The sequence below is a fragment of the Thermobia domestica genome, chromosome 13 (genome assembly GCF_964235325.1).
Source record: "Thermobia domestica chromosome 13, izTheDome1.hap1.1, whole genome shotgun sequence".
NCBI classification, from domain to species: Eukaryota; Metazoa; Arthropoda; class Insecta; order Zygentoma; family Lepismatidae; genus Thermobia; species Thermobia domestica.
In genome coordinates this window covers 15,322,384-15,338,854 of record NC_137466.1, presented here as the reverse complement: position 1 = coordinate 15,338,854, position 16,471 = coordinate 15,322,384, and the positions used below count along the sequence as shown (strand labels likewise).

Below are 16,471 nucleotides of genomic sequence, written 5' to 3'. Positions count from 1 at the left end.
ATAAGCTATCAAAATGCATATGTCAGCAATGTGCGATGGATATGCAAGCTATTCTGCAGAAGACACAGATCCCAGACATGCTCTTACGTACCGGTTTGTCCAAAGTATGCAGAAAGTAAACAATAACAGAATACATTAATGGGAAGTCGATCTCTAGGCCATATTGGGGTCAACTGTGCTTGATTGTTTAACAATGAAACAATATATAACAATAGCAATGAGTCGAGTTGATTTTGAGTTTAACGTCCCTTTCAGCAGCGATTCTATACGAGACGATTCCTACTGACTAAAGTGGAATCCCAACCACATGAGCTCCCGTCAGGAATCAAACCCGGTCTCCCACGCCAAAGACGAGTACGCTAACAACAGTAGCAACGAAATGAGGACACCACTACATATGAGGTGCCTAGTATCAAAATCCGCCACATCCATTTCGCTTAGTTTCGAGTAATCTCGCAAAGCGTGCAGTGAAGCTCTACATACGCGCGTGCAAAGTCAAATATTTGAACTAGTGTTTTAGTATGAAATATTAAGCTTTCAAATAAAATTCTGTTTCCATGAAATTCCTTTAGATCAAACATATAACAAGCGATTTATAACTCAATTTCGGTAAAAATGGATTTGGCGGGTTTTGATACTAGGCGCCTCATATGCAAGAAATAGTTTATACAGACCTCTATAGAAGCTGCTCAAAACGCCGTCCTCCGAAGCCAATACAGGCATTGCAATGGCTACGCAGTGAGTCCCCAACACGTATTAACATGTGCATCCCTGATGTTATGACTACGGACAACACTTCTTGCAACTAGCCTTTCTTCAGACAGTACAGGTGTTTCGTAGACCATTGCTTTCATATATCCGAACAGAAGACATTTAATAGGTTTAGGTCCTGTCTCACGACCATCTCACGAACTACCTCGCCCTATCTATTGCGCCTGATACACATCATTCAGGTATTTCCTCACGTCGTCTGAAAAAAGGGCGGGTCTCTGTCAAGTTGAAATCAAATGCATTGCGGGAAAACGTTTGCCTAGAAATAAACGTGTGTTTTTCCACGATACTGTGTACGTGCTGGTTTTGATCGTTTCTGACCCGTTCAATGACTCTCTCACCATTGTGATTGCCTGCAGTTAATGTCTGATGAAGATAACGTTAAGTTGTCGAAACCGTTATTGTATTTGCAGTCGCTCAAATTAATATTCGGTTTTTATTAGGAATTGCCAAAAACAAATTGGATTTGGATAATAAACGATCTAGTAAACTATAATTTGTAAGGCAAAAGATACGTCGATACTTATTGAACTCTGAAAGAAAAAAAAAATGTGACACAAAATGCTAATCAATGCTTGATAACAGGATGTGAAACACATAATGGACCAAAAGTACCTCCCATTAATATTCGGTTTCAATAACGCCAACGGTGTTCACTCGTTTCTGTACTATATAGAGGGCATGGTATGGTGACAAGACGTACTGCAGATGACGGGAGAAGAGGTCATGGCACAAGCCTACGTAAGTAAAGTCAATAGAAGAAAAGATTTAATTTCGCAGGAGAACATGTGGGGTAAGTCGGCAGACTGGTTGGAAAACATCTAAGCCAATCACCTAAAATTTACTTTCGTTCACGAATAAGACTTACCCACTTACCCACATTTCTCGTGCGAAATTAAATCTTTTCTTCTATTGACTTTACTTACGTACGGCTTCTTACTTGGTAACCTACCATGAAACACGGAATATCTCAACATTCTGCGGACTGTTTATGCTATAACGTTCTTGCCTAACTCGGAGTTTACGGATGCCGCAATACTCACTGCACTTAGCCTGGGATTGTTCTTAATTTTGCGAAGAATAGCACGTTCGTCACTATGTGACAATGTCCTGGGCTGTCCAATTTGTAGCATGGATTCTATTCTATTTTCATTTTTATACATCCTGACAATGCATCCAATGGTACTCTTCAGGATGTGTAATATTTTAGCTATTTTAGCGTATTTACGCCCTTTCGCATGATGATAGATCACTAATTGCCACTGCTCGAGACTTGTGCCTTTACGTTTTCTACCCATATTCGACACAGTCCATGTAGCTTGTTTGATTCACAACGTTCAGTGCTGCTTATGCACCTCTGTCATGACCTCTCTTCTGTGTCATCTGCAGTACATGTCCTGTCACCATACCATGCCCTCTATATAGTAAAGAAACGAGTGAACACCGTGAACACGTCTATTATAGCCTCGCTGCTGAAAGGAACGATAAACTAAAATCAACCCAACTCAATTTTCTGACGTATTGCGTCAATCAGCACCTTCCAGAAATCAAAAGGAGGGGAAGGGAGTCCTCTCCTCTACTGGCATTCCTTGCCCATTCAGTCTAGTCGAAGAATCCATCGGTGTGTCTTGGCTGTCCTTAATGTGCGATCAGTTATGTTATTATTTTCTAAATCTAGTGCGCCCAAATCACGTGTGTTGTAACTCTAACGTAAATTTTTACATGTTCTTCTGACGTAAGGTGTAACTTACTGGGAGTGTATTCCCACATCATTTTGTTGCACTGTGAAGCTGTACGACTATTTTATGCATATTTGTCAGGCGAATAAAATTTTAAAAGTCCCTTAGAAACGTTCAGTTATACGTTTTTCATTAACCGTCTTCGTTAAAAAACATATGTATTCGACTCTTCTGTATTTGTAATAATATATCAAAACTTTCACATATGCTACTGTCAGCACCATTCTAAACAGAAGTACAATTTTTGGTATGTACGTATCAATTGAAACTACTAAACTGATTTTGCTTATATATATATATATATATATATATATATATATATATATATATATATATATATATATATATATATATATATATATATATATATATATATATATATATATATATAATGATCATTATAGGTATTCTATCCTTACTGGTAGGTCACTTGCCGCAGCTGAGAAGCTTCCATGCTCCACGGTCCTCCGCTAACCTTTTCGTCTTCGCGTATGATCTTTCTGTTTTAATATCATCCATTAATTGTAGTCTCCTTCGCCCCCTCCCTCTCTTTCCCGCCACCATACCCTCTAGGATGTCCCTCATGATACAATCTCTTCTTAGGCAATGTCCCAACGAGTTTCTCTTCCTCTTCCTAATAATATCCAAAAGTGTTCTTTTCTCACCCACAATTTCTAACATTCTCTCATTCGTTTTCCGCTCGACCCAACTAATTCTTTCCATTCTTCTCCACACCCACATTTCGAAGGCTTCCAGTCGACTTTCGCCACCTTTACGTAATGTCCACGTTTCCGCCCCATACAGTACAACACGCCACACGAAGCATTTTATGAGTTTTTTTCTCAACTATTTATCCAAGGTCCCACAAAACATACTTTTCTTATTCCTAAAGGCTTCTTTCGCCATTTCTATCCTTGCGTTTATTTCACGTTCACACTTCATGTCATTACTAAGAATACTACCCAGATATCGAAAACTATTCATTTGTTCTTCTTTCTCCCCTCCCATGTTTTATTTGACAGAGACCGCTTCGTTCCAGTCCCCATTTCTTTTGTCTTTCTAACATTTATTTTCATCCCATATTCTTCAAAGCTCTTCCTTAAGTGTTCTAACATCTTACTCAATTTCTTTTCAGATTCTGCAACAAGCGCCATATCGTCTGCAGATCTTTTGCATCTAATCATTCTACCTCCTACTGAAATGCCGTCTTCATCATGTACGCTCTTTTTCACTATCTCTTCTAGATAGATATTAAATAGTGTTGGCGAGAGACAGCATCCTTGTCGAACTCCCCTTCTAATTGCACTCTCCTCCTTCAGTTCTTCCTCTATCCTAACACTTACTTGTTGGTTCATATATGTTTCTTATGAGTCTTCGATCTTTTCATTCCAACACGATCTTCTTTAAAACTCTCAAAAACACTTCCAAATTCGCGCTGTCAAAAGCCTTTTCTAGATCAATAAATACAACATATATCTCCTTCCCTTTTTCTATAAATCTTTCACCGATCGTCCTTAATAATCCAATAGCATCTCTTGTGCCCTTACCTCTCCTGAACCCGAACTGCTCCTCCTCAACTTCTTCATTTGTTCTTCCACACAACCTCCTGTTCAGTATTCGAAGCACAATTTTAGCTGCATTAGATATGAGACTAATAGTTCTATAATCCTCACATCTCTTCGGGTTCGATTTCTTAGCCATCGGTATCATGATCGTCTTTTGACCGCTCTTCTGTTTCATATATATATATATATATATATATATATATATATATATTGCTTAGTATAGGAAAACAAAAAGGTCACTCAAAACTGCTAAACCGCTAAGAAGTTATGAAAAAATAAAATAGCAGGAAATCGTTGCCTGTAGACAGTCCGCATTAGCACTGTTTAGTTTGGTAGCACAAACGTGCGAAAAATATTTTAAAAAATAAATAAACGTCAAAAGGTGCGATAAAAAATTACAGTACAATTTTACATAATACATCAATACGTATTAGCCTTCATTTTTAAGTCGGTGCAAATCTCGCATTGTTACATACGAGAAAATATATAGCTGTGACTTGCGTCAATTGTAAAATGAAATCTAATTTTGACTTTTTTTTTATCTGTGTTTACCCACACAGGACACGACGTCTCAGGGGCGTCTTATTTAGTTCCCCAAATCCTGAACACTATAAAAACCCAATGGGATCCCTGTGGGATAGCTAGTTCGGACCTTCTTGGGAAATACATCTCGTCTATATGACACCGGGACTATTACGGGAAGTTTTTTTATCCTGAAGTAATCCCATTTTTGTCCTGTAGGATGATCCTATTTTTAGGAATCTAGGCGGACATAGAAACGTCCGTAGGACATCATATATCTTGCCTGGTACGTTTTGGGTTTACTTGGGGCGTCCTAACATCCTGACGAGAGATCCTCGGGATTTTCTATGGATGTCCTTGTGGTGTGTGGATAGTGTAATTTTGTACTAATGTTAGATTATTTATAATATTTCTAAACACTAGACATGATAATTTGCTTTGTTTATATTTTGCTTAATGTGGATTCAGATTTATTACAGCCATTTCTAACAATGGAGCTGTTTTTTTAAAATATTTAATGGACTGATGAAACTGAAATATACAAATCGATCTGTGTAGAACAACAGAGAAGAAAGCAAATGAATATTGATAAAAGTTGTAAATCGTGAACTCTTTCGAGCCCTGTTCTCTTAGAATTCCTTTTTCCTCACTTGTAATAAAATTAGGCTTTGAACAAAAACATTTTTCAATTTATTTAAATCATTCAGTTTTATCGTAAATAGAAGTAATTGAATTGAAAAAGATTGCTATTGGTATGAACTAGTTTCAGAGAATAACGCTGACTGGAATGCAACATTTATGGAGAACAATTTGGGTAACAAGTCTTGAAATCATGTGGTGTGCCTAAAGCGATATTTAGTAACGTTTTATTGTCAGGATTAATAATTAAGTGTATATACTCTGAACATACTTCTGACATAGTTCCAAATGAATTTTTGTCCTTATTTTAATGTGAGACCGATTTATTCAGTTTGTCGGTCTACTTCTTTAACACCCTATATATATATATATATATATATATATATATATATATATATATATATATATATATATATATATATATATATATATATATATATATTTGTGTGTGTGTTTATGTAACATAAAAGTATGGATTGAATTACTAATGAATAATAGATTTTTCTATATATCAGAATTCTGTAAGCCAAGCCAATTATCCAGTATTGAGAAAGGATTAAAATGAATTTTTATTTTGAAAATAATTCAATTGTTCTATTTTAAAATTTGATTTAAACATGATTTTTGCTATGAAGATTAAATATTTGATTAACACACTACACGTGTAGAATCCGTTGATATAATGACTGATAACGTTAGAAGACTCTAATGGCTGTACATGTTCATCTTATACGTAGCAGAATTTTACCAATGTTTAAATATAAAGAATTTTTAACGTCATTAGTTAAGTAATTATTATAGAAATTATCATTCTTACCCATAGACGCAATGAGCTGCAGTGAGAGCCCAGTTTTCACTTAAAATAGACGCACCACATCGGAATCTTCCATTATACCTCATTATGAGCTGAAATAGAGATAAATATGTATGTAAGAAATTATTGTACCTACATAGGATCATGTCCCCAGCGAGATAAGTACGTTAGGGCATTCAATTCTTAAGTTAACAACAAAGAGTTTACCATTTCTACTATTTGTTAGTATTATTTACAGAAGCAATGAATCTTCACGTGGGTCCTTAGCCCCTATATACCATGGATATGTTTAAATATAGAACGATATAAACCTTGAATAAAATATATCTTTTGGATTGTTGTACGACAGCAGCATTATTTATCAGTTGTATCTTTCTTTACAAATGAAAAATATGGTTTTATAACTTCATTGGAACGCAAGCGTTTTATATGAGAAGTTGCGTCTTGACCGTCTTGATCTTGCACTTAAGTAGACCTATACATTTCCTTCAAAGGTAATTAAGTAGGAAATCATGCAGCATAAATTGCACTAACTAAAAAAACAAGATGGCACGCGTATCATTAAAACAATACAGTAATACAATTATTAAAGCAGTCCACTTGTTAAATGACATTTGTTTCGTACTACACCCAAAATACATATATTATTCGTATACCCTTTGTGAGTGCACTCTCAACGCCGGAAAAGGTGTGGGTCTACTGTGCAGCGTCACACATCATTCACTCAATCTTGACATGCATATTCTGCACTTGCATTCTGAGTTGCAATACCGCTGCCTGACTCACCTGTCGGTAGAAGTTTACGAAGATGATCAGTCTAAGATGGGATTATTCTATTCAGTTCTGGCTTGTGTGTGAACCGAGCGTTGTGTTTATTTTTATTTTTTATTTTTTCGTATAAATTACCTTAAAAGCCAAAATAATAAGTAATAAGAACATATTTAAAAACGTCTCCACTATTCTCCCGCTTCTACCTTTTGGGTTTACTCAGGTTGTGTTCAAGTTAATTCGAGTTCTTATTATTTCTTTCTTCCCTCTTTCAATCTGAGGCCATGTGCTTTTATGTAATCGGATATGGAAGTGATTTACCGTGTTATTTGCGTCACGACTTTTGCCCGGATCACGCAAAGCTGGGTTCCGCTTTTTATACCTGGAAACTACATAGATTCAGTAAATCAATCGACTCAGGCTCGGTAACTCCAAGGATGGATCCAGGGGTGGGGGGGGGGGGCGATCGGGGCCATCGGCCGGCCCCCAAAAGAGGAAACTTTTTTCTTATTTTATATATAAACAAAACCCATCCCAGAGTTTCGAACTCTCAAAAGCAACTCTAAGTGGCAGTATTACAACCCCCCGCCAGAAGTACGTCCTGGACTCGCCCCTGGGTGTTTCCAATAGACCTGCTGAACCGGAGGCAGCCGAAATAACAGCTGTGCAACATTACTGAAAAATTTTATAGCTCATTAATTATGTTCACTACTCGGGCTTGAACATTCATTTATTTGATCCCTGTGTGGCATTTCTTAAATGAAGATACTATGTCTTCAATACTCCAAATATAATTTCATGTTTGTTTCTTTCCACACTGAGAAATAATACCACTGAGTACTTATAAAAATTAATAAATTGGAAATTAATAATGATTTTATTACGTTAAAATCAACCTCACAGCAAGAGGTGAAAGCTTAGTTAATGTGTTCATTTATTGTGAACTTGATACTTTGTTTCTCTCTCTCATCTCTTATATAGCCAATAAAACAGAAGCAATACTACAAGTTTAATATTACACAGATCTTAAACGGTAACCAGCAGTTCATCCTAGATTCAAATTTAAGGATGGGAGTGATTAAGCAGGCTCTCTCAATAAGCTTTGTCAGTCAATACATGCTGATCTAAGTTAATCACTAAGGCATGAGAACCAAAGCCAAGGACCAGGGACTGGACTTCTATTTGGGGCTAATTTGAATTAGATCCTAGCCAAGGGAACATGGATTTCAAATTCATCAGTCCAAGTCACAAGTCTCTCTGTAGGGAAACAATTCCAATGACGTTTGTGAGGAATCGATATCTCGAGCCGTTCCTGAGAACTATTAAACGGATTGTCTTTGAGGTTGCAACACTGCATAAGATCATGCATGCCTTCCAAATCACAGAAGCGACGACGCAGCGCCTCAAAAGATTACAGAAAAGCTGTGGCACGAAAAGTAACAAACCTGTGACAAGAAAGTGCGTGAGAATCGATTCGCAAAGATTAAGGGCCTGTGATAGGTATCAGTCAAGAGCATAGGAAATGTTAGCATGTGAGACAACCATGAAAACAAAACACACTGCACTCAAGTTAACAATACTCTCCCTTTCCTGATCCTGGCTTTTTGGGCTATTTTTAAGACTTTCAGTCAAGCAGCTACTGTATCGTCACTATTTATCCTAGGATCATGGTTCATACCTCATTCTCTTCAGAATAGAGCTGGCTTTCAAATGGTACCACTTGCATGCTCATACCATACACCAGAAGCGGGAAGAAAAAGGTCAAAGTGAAAGTTTCGGAGGATTTTTTTTCTCGAACTTTGCCCCCCCTGGACCCCCCCCCTGTGTCAACGTAGCCATCTAAAAAAAAATCTGAGAAATAGTACTTGGTATACTGAATGTGTGTGCCAAATTTCAAGTTTCTATCTTGAATAGTAAGGTTAGGGAGAAATTTTATCAAAATTTCCCACAATGCCCCAAATTACCACAAAACACTATGATCTCAGGAAAAAAAATCCTGAGACATCCCTAATTACCCTAGGGTCATGTGTTGCCCATATTCTCTTCTGAATAGAACTGCCTTTCAGGCGGTACCATTCACATGTCTCCATCATGTATCTAAGGCGGAAAATTGCAGAAAAAGGGATTTTTTGGTCTAAATTTCCCTTTTTTCAACTTTTAGCCCCTCTGGACCCCCCTGTTTTAACGCAGAAATCTGAAAGAAAATCTGTTAAATACTACTCGGTGGACTGAATGTTTGTGCACAATTTCAATCTTCTAGGTGCAAAAATAAGCCCGCCAGAAAAAAAATAAAAAACTTCCCCATGTTACTCTATACAGAAGTATATTTTGAAAAAAATTCACTGAGACGTCCCTAATTACCCTACAATAATAATTCGACGGTCATTCTCTTCAGAATGGAACTGCCTTTCAGACGGTATGACTCACGTGTCTCCATCATGTATGTGAGGCGGGAAAATCCTGAAAAACGGAATCTTTTGGGTCTAGAAATCCCTTTTTTCAGTTTTTTCCCCTCTGGACCCCCCTGTTTTAACGCAGAGATCTGAAAAAAATCTGATAAGTACTACTAGGTAGGCTGAATGTTTGTGCACAATTTCAATCTTCTAGGTGCAAAAGTAAGCCCGCCAAAAAAAATATACCCACCATGTCCCATTTTTCCCTATATAGAAGTATATTTTTCAAAAAATCCCTGAGACGTCCCTAATTACACTAGAATAATAATTCGACCGTCATTCTCTTCAGAATGGAACTGCCTTTCAGATGGTATGACTCACGTGTCCCCATCATGTATGTAAGGCGGGAAAATGACGAAAAACAGGATTTTGGGGGTAAAAATATCCCTTTTTTACCCCTTTGCCCCTCTGGTTCCCCCCCTGTTTTAGCACTGACATCGGAACAAAAAATCTGGTAAATACTATTCGGTGGACTGAATGTTTGTGCAAAATTTCAATCTTCTACGTAGAAAAATAAGCCCGCCAAAAAATATTGAACATACGCTTAGAAAATGAGAAAATAAATTTTTGACTTATGACGTCATCACCTCCTATGTCTGGACGCAGGACTGTCTGAAGCCATACGTAATGTCTTCTGCAAGGCCTCTGGACTTGGAAAACAAAAAAAAAAACAAAAAAAAACCTGACGGAAAAGCTCAAATAGAAGAGAAATAACGCAATGTACCATGAAAAGTGCATATGGTACAAATTGTACCAGGACCCCCAAAGGGCTATACAAGGGCAAAATATTATAACATAATACATCAATACACACAACAGAAAAAAATATAGATAGTATGGCACAATACGTACATTTCCCGCCCTAGTATCACACTCGATATGAAGCATCAAGCCCATTAGTCACTGGATGCTGTGCATGCTATGCTTTACTGCTTACTGCACATTTCTTTCTTCTGCAGCCTTGTTGTTTTTGAACATAAGTTCGTCTCTCTGTACGGGCCCTATAATTTCTCAACTTTAGAGTCTCGTATCTCCCTTATTTGACAACTCTGATAGCCCACCTTTCCATTATTTTCTTTCACGTTTTATGTCAATTGTTTTAATGCTATAAAATAGTATACGTTCTGTTTGAAAAACTGTAAGTTTGTGTTGGGGTGGCAACACTGTTTGTGTGATACTACTAACTTGTTCTTCGTCACGTGTCCCCCTCCCATAGGTATCAGGTTACCTGTACACGGTTTTCGTTTTGTGCCTTTTCCGGAGCTTTTTTTAGGGCTTAATTCGGCACAGCCTTACCAGTCACTGCGTGTTATATGTATTATACGTAGCGGGTAAACAAGGCATTTCCGCACCGAGTGACTATCAGTACGATGATCAGCGATCCACAATTAGTCAGGCTACAAATTTTCATAAAAATCTAGCTGTCACGGTTCGCATACGTCCCTTGTCAGTAAATAGCAAATTCGACCTTGGAGCCGTACAGTGAAGTATTTTTGTACCTTTAAGTTTAGTACAGACCGAGAACTAAACATAAAGTCTTGAACGAACTAAGTAACCGAGCATGAAACCCTTAGTTTCGGATGCTAGTCACACATCGTCGCAAAGGACAGATAAATTTGAAAATTTTCAACAAATCTTGAACACAAGAAAGATCAAGAAACTGTGTTTAATGGATGTTAGCCCAGTGGAACTGTCTTCCAGTGAATGTGTGAGCAAACTTCAGAGACGTGACATCTTGCATAATCTATTGGATTTAAAGAAGGGATTTTTTGGGACTCTGATCCTTATGCATGTACGACTGCAAAATCTAATATAAGGATTATTTCGAGACAAATGACACATACACAGAGAGATCAAGGTAACTTTGAGCAAACCTAATAATTCTACTCTCGCTCTTGTTTGCCTGCTGTAACGTTAGGCTTATTACCTCATACAAACGACCTTTTTAAAAAAAGAAAATTACATTTACTACGACAGATTTAAGTTGTATTATTCTCAATTGTCACTATATTTAGAACTTTCATCTTTGTGTCATTTGTCTGAGAAGTAAAATATGCTCGTACTCATAGAAACATTTGAAAGAAATATTCGTATTCTTTTCATTAGTATTATTTTATTATCATCATATTTAAACTTTATCAAAATGTCAAAATACATGGTCTGATTCTTAACAATTTTAACGGTATTAAAATATTTGTGTGCGCGTTCAAAAAATAACTCAGATAATAAAAATACCTGATATGGAAATTCCCCAAACTCAGCCTCTGTTCCATTAACTATACGGAGATTGTCTTCAGTGCCATGACTTCTACTTTCAGTAAGTGGTACTCCTGCTGGAAGAAACAATACAAATACGTATGTGTAGCTACTTGTAAAATAGACCAAACAATAGTATAATATACCCCCAGAAATTTTAGTTTAGATTTCAGAAGCTGCTTTGGGTCAGAAATATTAATTTTCATTTTTGATTACGAAATAATGCAATATTTGAGAGCTTTCATGTAAGTGTAAGATCTTTCCTTCTCTTGTCTGAAAACTTGATGGAAGTCTGATGAATACGTGCGCCATGGAGGTTTTTCAGCATATTGATTTATAAGGGGAAACATTTTTTTTTGAAGTGACGTCACGTGAACATTAATAAATTTATTACACTAGTTTCCTCTCTAAATCTATTTCAATGTTTCATACCTCATGAATTCTAAAGTTTGTGGTATATTATGTTGATATTTATGAATCCCATTTAATATAAGCAATACTAAAACTTATACAATGCAAATTTATTTTGTCAAAGCAAGAGATATTTTAAAAACAACATCATTTGAAGGAAAAAGAAAGAATACTCCCTCACATAAGAAGAAGCGCAGGTATTCAATTATTAAGAATCACATATTCTTGTTCTCTTGCAATGGTGCCTCGATCATTGACAGGCAAATGACACATTTCGAACGAAGCGACTTCTGACTGCAGCAACTAAATGGAGTGTTATCGTACTGTGGCAACAAGCTTTGTGGCGTTTCAATTCATTATTCCCACATCTGTCCGGTACTGGGCGTTATCGTGTAGATTCCGTATCCTTTCGCCTTTAATATGTACTGACTGGCTTTGATCAGCCAATAATATATCGATTAGGTAAATTTTATTCCACTCACTCGTATATTTGATGGGATGGGAATTTTTACTAACAGCAGTGGATGTAGAAGTACCAAAGACTCTAATTAGTGATATAATAAACTACTGGAATTCTACATATCGCAACTTTCAACCGTAATTCGTGAATGTTACGAAACATTTAACTTAGCCGGATTATATAAATCTCGTACATTTTGTATCGATTTGATTCAATTAACTATGAATATGGATTAATCAAACTAACTGTGTTTTCTCATGCGGCAATAATTCATTCACACAACGATGTATGCAGCTCATCTTCACCAGAAATATTTAGTATTTCCGCAGAAGTTAAATATACATCTACGAGCGAAAGTTTTTTTTCTAAATTCCTAAAATACATGCTTTCTATTCATGGTCAGACTAGTTTGTTTTCAATTTGATTTACTATATAAGACGAGTGAACTGATAAAAGCGTAAGGTTTATTCAAGGATTCGCTTAACTATTGTATAACTGATTTACAAACATTTTATATATTATAGATTATATATATGCATCTTATATATATATACATCATATACACATCTTATACATGTTATATACATTGCGATGCTATAGTGCGATGCATCTATGATCACAGTATGTTCGTGCCAAGAAAACCATAATAGTTAACCTTCATAATAGAAGGGTTCTCTTTTGGTCTCACATGTAGTTTTGACATATTTCCTTTTGAAAATCCAACGTTTCCTTTCAGCTGCCCTTTTGGTTCACTATAGCAAACACCAAGCCACTCTTGTCTCCACTACACAACGTATTAATGAAGGCTAGCCGTAAAAAATTGCCGACAAAGAGGCAATGACAGATGCATTTTATATCATGTGGGAAAAAATCAGGAATTTGTTTCTCTTCAAATGAAAAACCTCTGATTACTTTTCGATAATTAGGTAACTAGTGAAAATACGGGATTTTAGCAGTACCCCTTTTCTGTTCTATTTTTCCAAGGTCTAGTAAATTCTTATTAAAGGACAAACCTACGTAGTAATTTTATAGCAATCTAAAATGTTTATTGCTGCGTCCTATTGTTTATTACTATTATTATTGAAATAGTGAAAGAAAACTAGTATACAACTTTTAAATATGGAAGAACGGACTGGATCTCGGCTGGATTTGGTTACAATATAAGTTGCTTAAATGACAGTTATGTGTTTTAAGTTACTTCGTTTTCGTCATAAAAATTAAAGTTTACTTCGTGGCTTTGTAATGTCAAATTATTGGTTCTTTGCGGGATTATCAATTTAGCTCTTGATAGAAAGCTCCGTACCAGTACATTCAAATACAGTAAAAATATTTATCTCGGGTGAATGACAATTAGTACTTTAAAAAAAAAATATTTTCCCGGGTTCGATTCTCGGTGGGGGCACTCGGTCGGAAAAATGTAAAAAGTTTTCTAAGGCCAGCCATCCTGAATGAGGTTTTCTTAGGTTTTCCTCATTCCCACCAGGCAAATGCCGGGATGGTATGTAACACATAGTTCCCAGGCCGCTTCCTTCCTTCCCCAATCCTTTCTTCCTTCCTTTTCCCGGGACAGTGTGATCACCGAGTGACGTCATTCCTCATACGTGACGGGATAAATGGCCATAGATGCCGAAAGTCCAGAAATCTAAACTCTAAAATCCTAAAATTCTTTTTACAATTATTGATAATATTTTCCTTTATTTTGATTTTCAGTTTGAAATGTGTTTCTTATAGTTTCTTTTCTTTTATTTACTTATTTATTTATTTATTTAATTTCTTATTTAAAATGCCGGAGTTAAGGCATAACCTTTTCTTCCACTCAACCATTTACACCATTCTTTCTTTTTTAAATGTCGTTTTAGTACTTCATATTCACGTAAGCTGTGAAATAAATAATGCATTTCATTTGCTGCCAAAAATTATATATATATGGAGAGAGAGAGAGATCCTCACGGCATTGGTGAGGCTCTATATTTGTATTTTACATTTAAAGTTGCAACCGGGTGTTTCTGGCTGCCGTATTCGGTAGCCCCATCATCACCCCTGTTCTTCGCGCGCAGAGTCATTCGAAGAACTGAAAACGTACTCTGTACACAAACAGTTTATGGTTGTGAACTCGAAAATCCTGGTACTTCTGCCTGTCAAGGTCAAAAAGTGGGAGAAAAAAGGATGTGTAGAATGTAAAGAGGGTTCAACAGTGACTGATACTTGTAAGAAACATATTCATTTGTAGTTCGTGCACATTCCGCCTGTAGCGCTACTGTGGCACAACGTATATTGTAACTGTATAGCTCTTGAATACCGCTTGTAGGTCTATTGGCGTAAGTGACGACCGAAACTATGTTGTCAGCTCTGACTGAGATAAGGCACTGCTGTGCTGCTTTTGCTTTTCCTTTTTGTCCTTTGTCATTTGTGAGACGCCAAGCGTGTTGTTTTTGCTTGTTCCACGCGCTGAACGAGTTCCTGCGGAGCGAAGTATTTAAGAAGTTAACTACATATTCTTGTCTTGCGATAAAAATATGATAAGTACCTTGAATTATAATACGGTTTTAAATTGGTTAACTGTTGAAAAAAATACGAAAATAAAGCTGTACTTGTAAATGTATATTAGTCGAGGACGTAGCTACTGACAGTGTTGCAGGCACGTAGCCAGGATTTCGTGAAGGGGTGGGGTCCGTGACATGAAATACTGTGGTCATCATAAAAGGGGCTCGATCACTTTAAACTATTTTACTGGAACATATATTGGTTCGTTTAGCCAACATTTCGTAACGGTGAGGGGGAGTGACATGAAATTCTGAAGATCCAGTACCTCGGTCAATCTAAACTATTTTACTATCAATATATATTGGTTTGTTAGGACAATAGAATGAGGATATGTTGGCAAGTATTTTAATAACAAACTATGAAGATATTTCGAGCAAAATAATAAAAAAAGTATTGAAAAAGATTTTGCAATATTTACGTTCTCCTCTTTATTCAAATATAACAATTTTCCTTTCGTTATGACCTCAATTATTATAAAAAGTATATACTGAATACTGTCTTGTAAACTATCTTTTAATATAAATAAAATAAAGAGTTTGTTTGTGTGTTTATTTCTGTCTGTCTGTGTGCGGCCTGGGGACCAGACGAGTGCACCGAGAGTTACCAAATTTTGGGCAGGGGTACCTTGGCCCAGGCCCCAGATCAAGACGCAGCGATTTTTTCAAATTTCGAAGCAGTGGGGTCTCAGGGGTCTTTTATCGGAACCGGCTTAAGAACCACACAAATTGACCGAGCGTTACCAAATATTAGTCACGAATACTTTGGTCAAGGCTCCAGACCAGAGTAAACGTTTTTGTCGAAATTCGAACCAGGGGGTCTCAGGGGGGCGTTTACCGGGGATGTAAAGGTAGTAGAAAATGACCGATATTTTACTATTCATTTATTTAACAATCACCAGATACAGCTCGGAGGCCATTTTGCATTGAATATCCAACAACATTAACAATGGAAAGGATTTGGGAATGTATCGCCCAGGACCAGTTTAGTAGGTGCCATCCCTGCATTTGCCTGGTAGGACTGAGGGAAACCCTGGAAAACTTCAGTCAGGATGGTAAGCATCGGGATTCGAAGGCACGACCTCCCGAATGCGAAGCAAACGCTCTACCACTTGAGCTATTAGTGTCGAATTCTTATTTTCGCGGTCGCTGAAATCAATAGTGAAACTCCAGTCGCATTAATTTCCAAATTCACGCTATTCGGCTCTGGGCCGGGGGTCACCGGAGGGAGGTGAGATACCAAGACATATAAAAGTAATTCAAAATGACCGATATTAGTGTCAAATCCATAGTTTTCGCGGTCGCTGAAATTAATGGTGACACTTCCATTAGCGATGACTTGCAAGTATGCGGTCCGGGAGTCAGTGGGGGGTGGATACCGAGGCATGTAAAAAATATCCCAAAATGACCGATATTAGTATCAAATCCATAGTTTTCGCGGTCGCTGAGATCAATGGTGATGCTCCCACAGGGTTGACTTCCAAATACATGTGTATATTTAACTATGTAGCGAAGCATGTGTATATTTAACTA

The 16,471-nt window shown here is 36.9% G+C and overlaps 1 protein-coding gene across 1 annotated transcript in view; it reads right to left on the bottom strand.

Moving 5' to 3' along the window:
• The window catches only part of LOC145669131 (trypsin-2-like), a 77,134-nt gene that overhangs the window by 21,382 nt on the left and 39,281 nt on the right, over positions 1-16,471 (bottom strand). Inside the window, exons 2-3 of the mRNA XM_081737478.1 lie at positions 11,507-11,604; positions 6,054-6,142 (exon numbers count right to left, since the gene is read on the bottom strand). Of these exons, the coding sequence (XP_081593604.1) occupies positions 6,054-6,142; positions 11,507-11,604 (187 nt within the window). The remainder of the gene's footprint in view (positions 1-6,053; positions 6,143-11,506; positions 11,605-16,471) is intronic.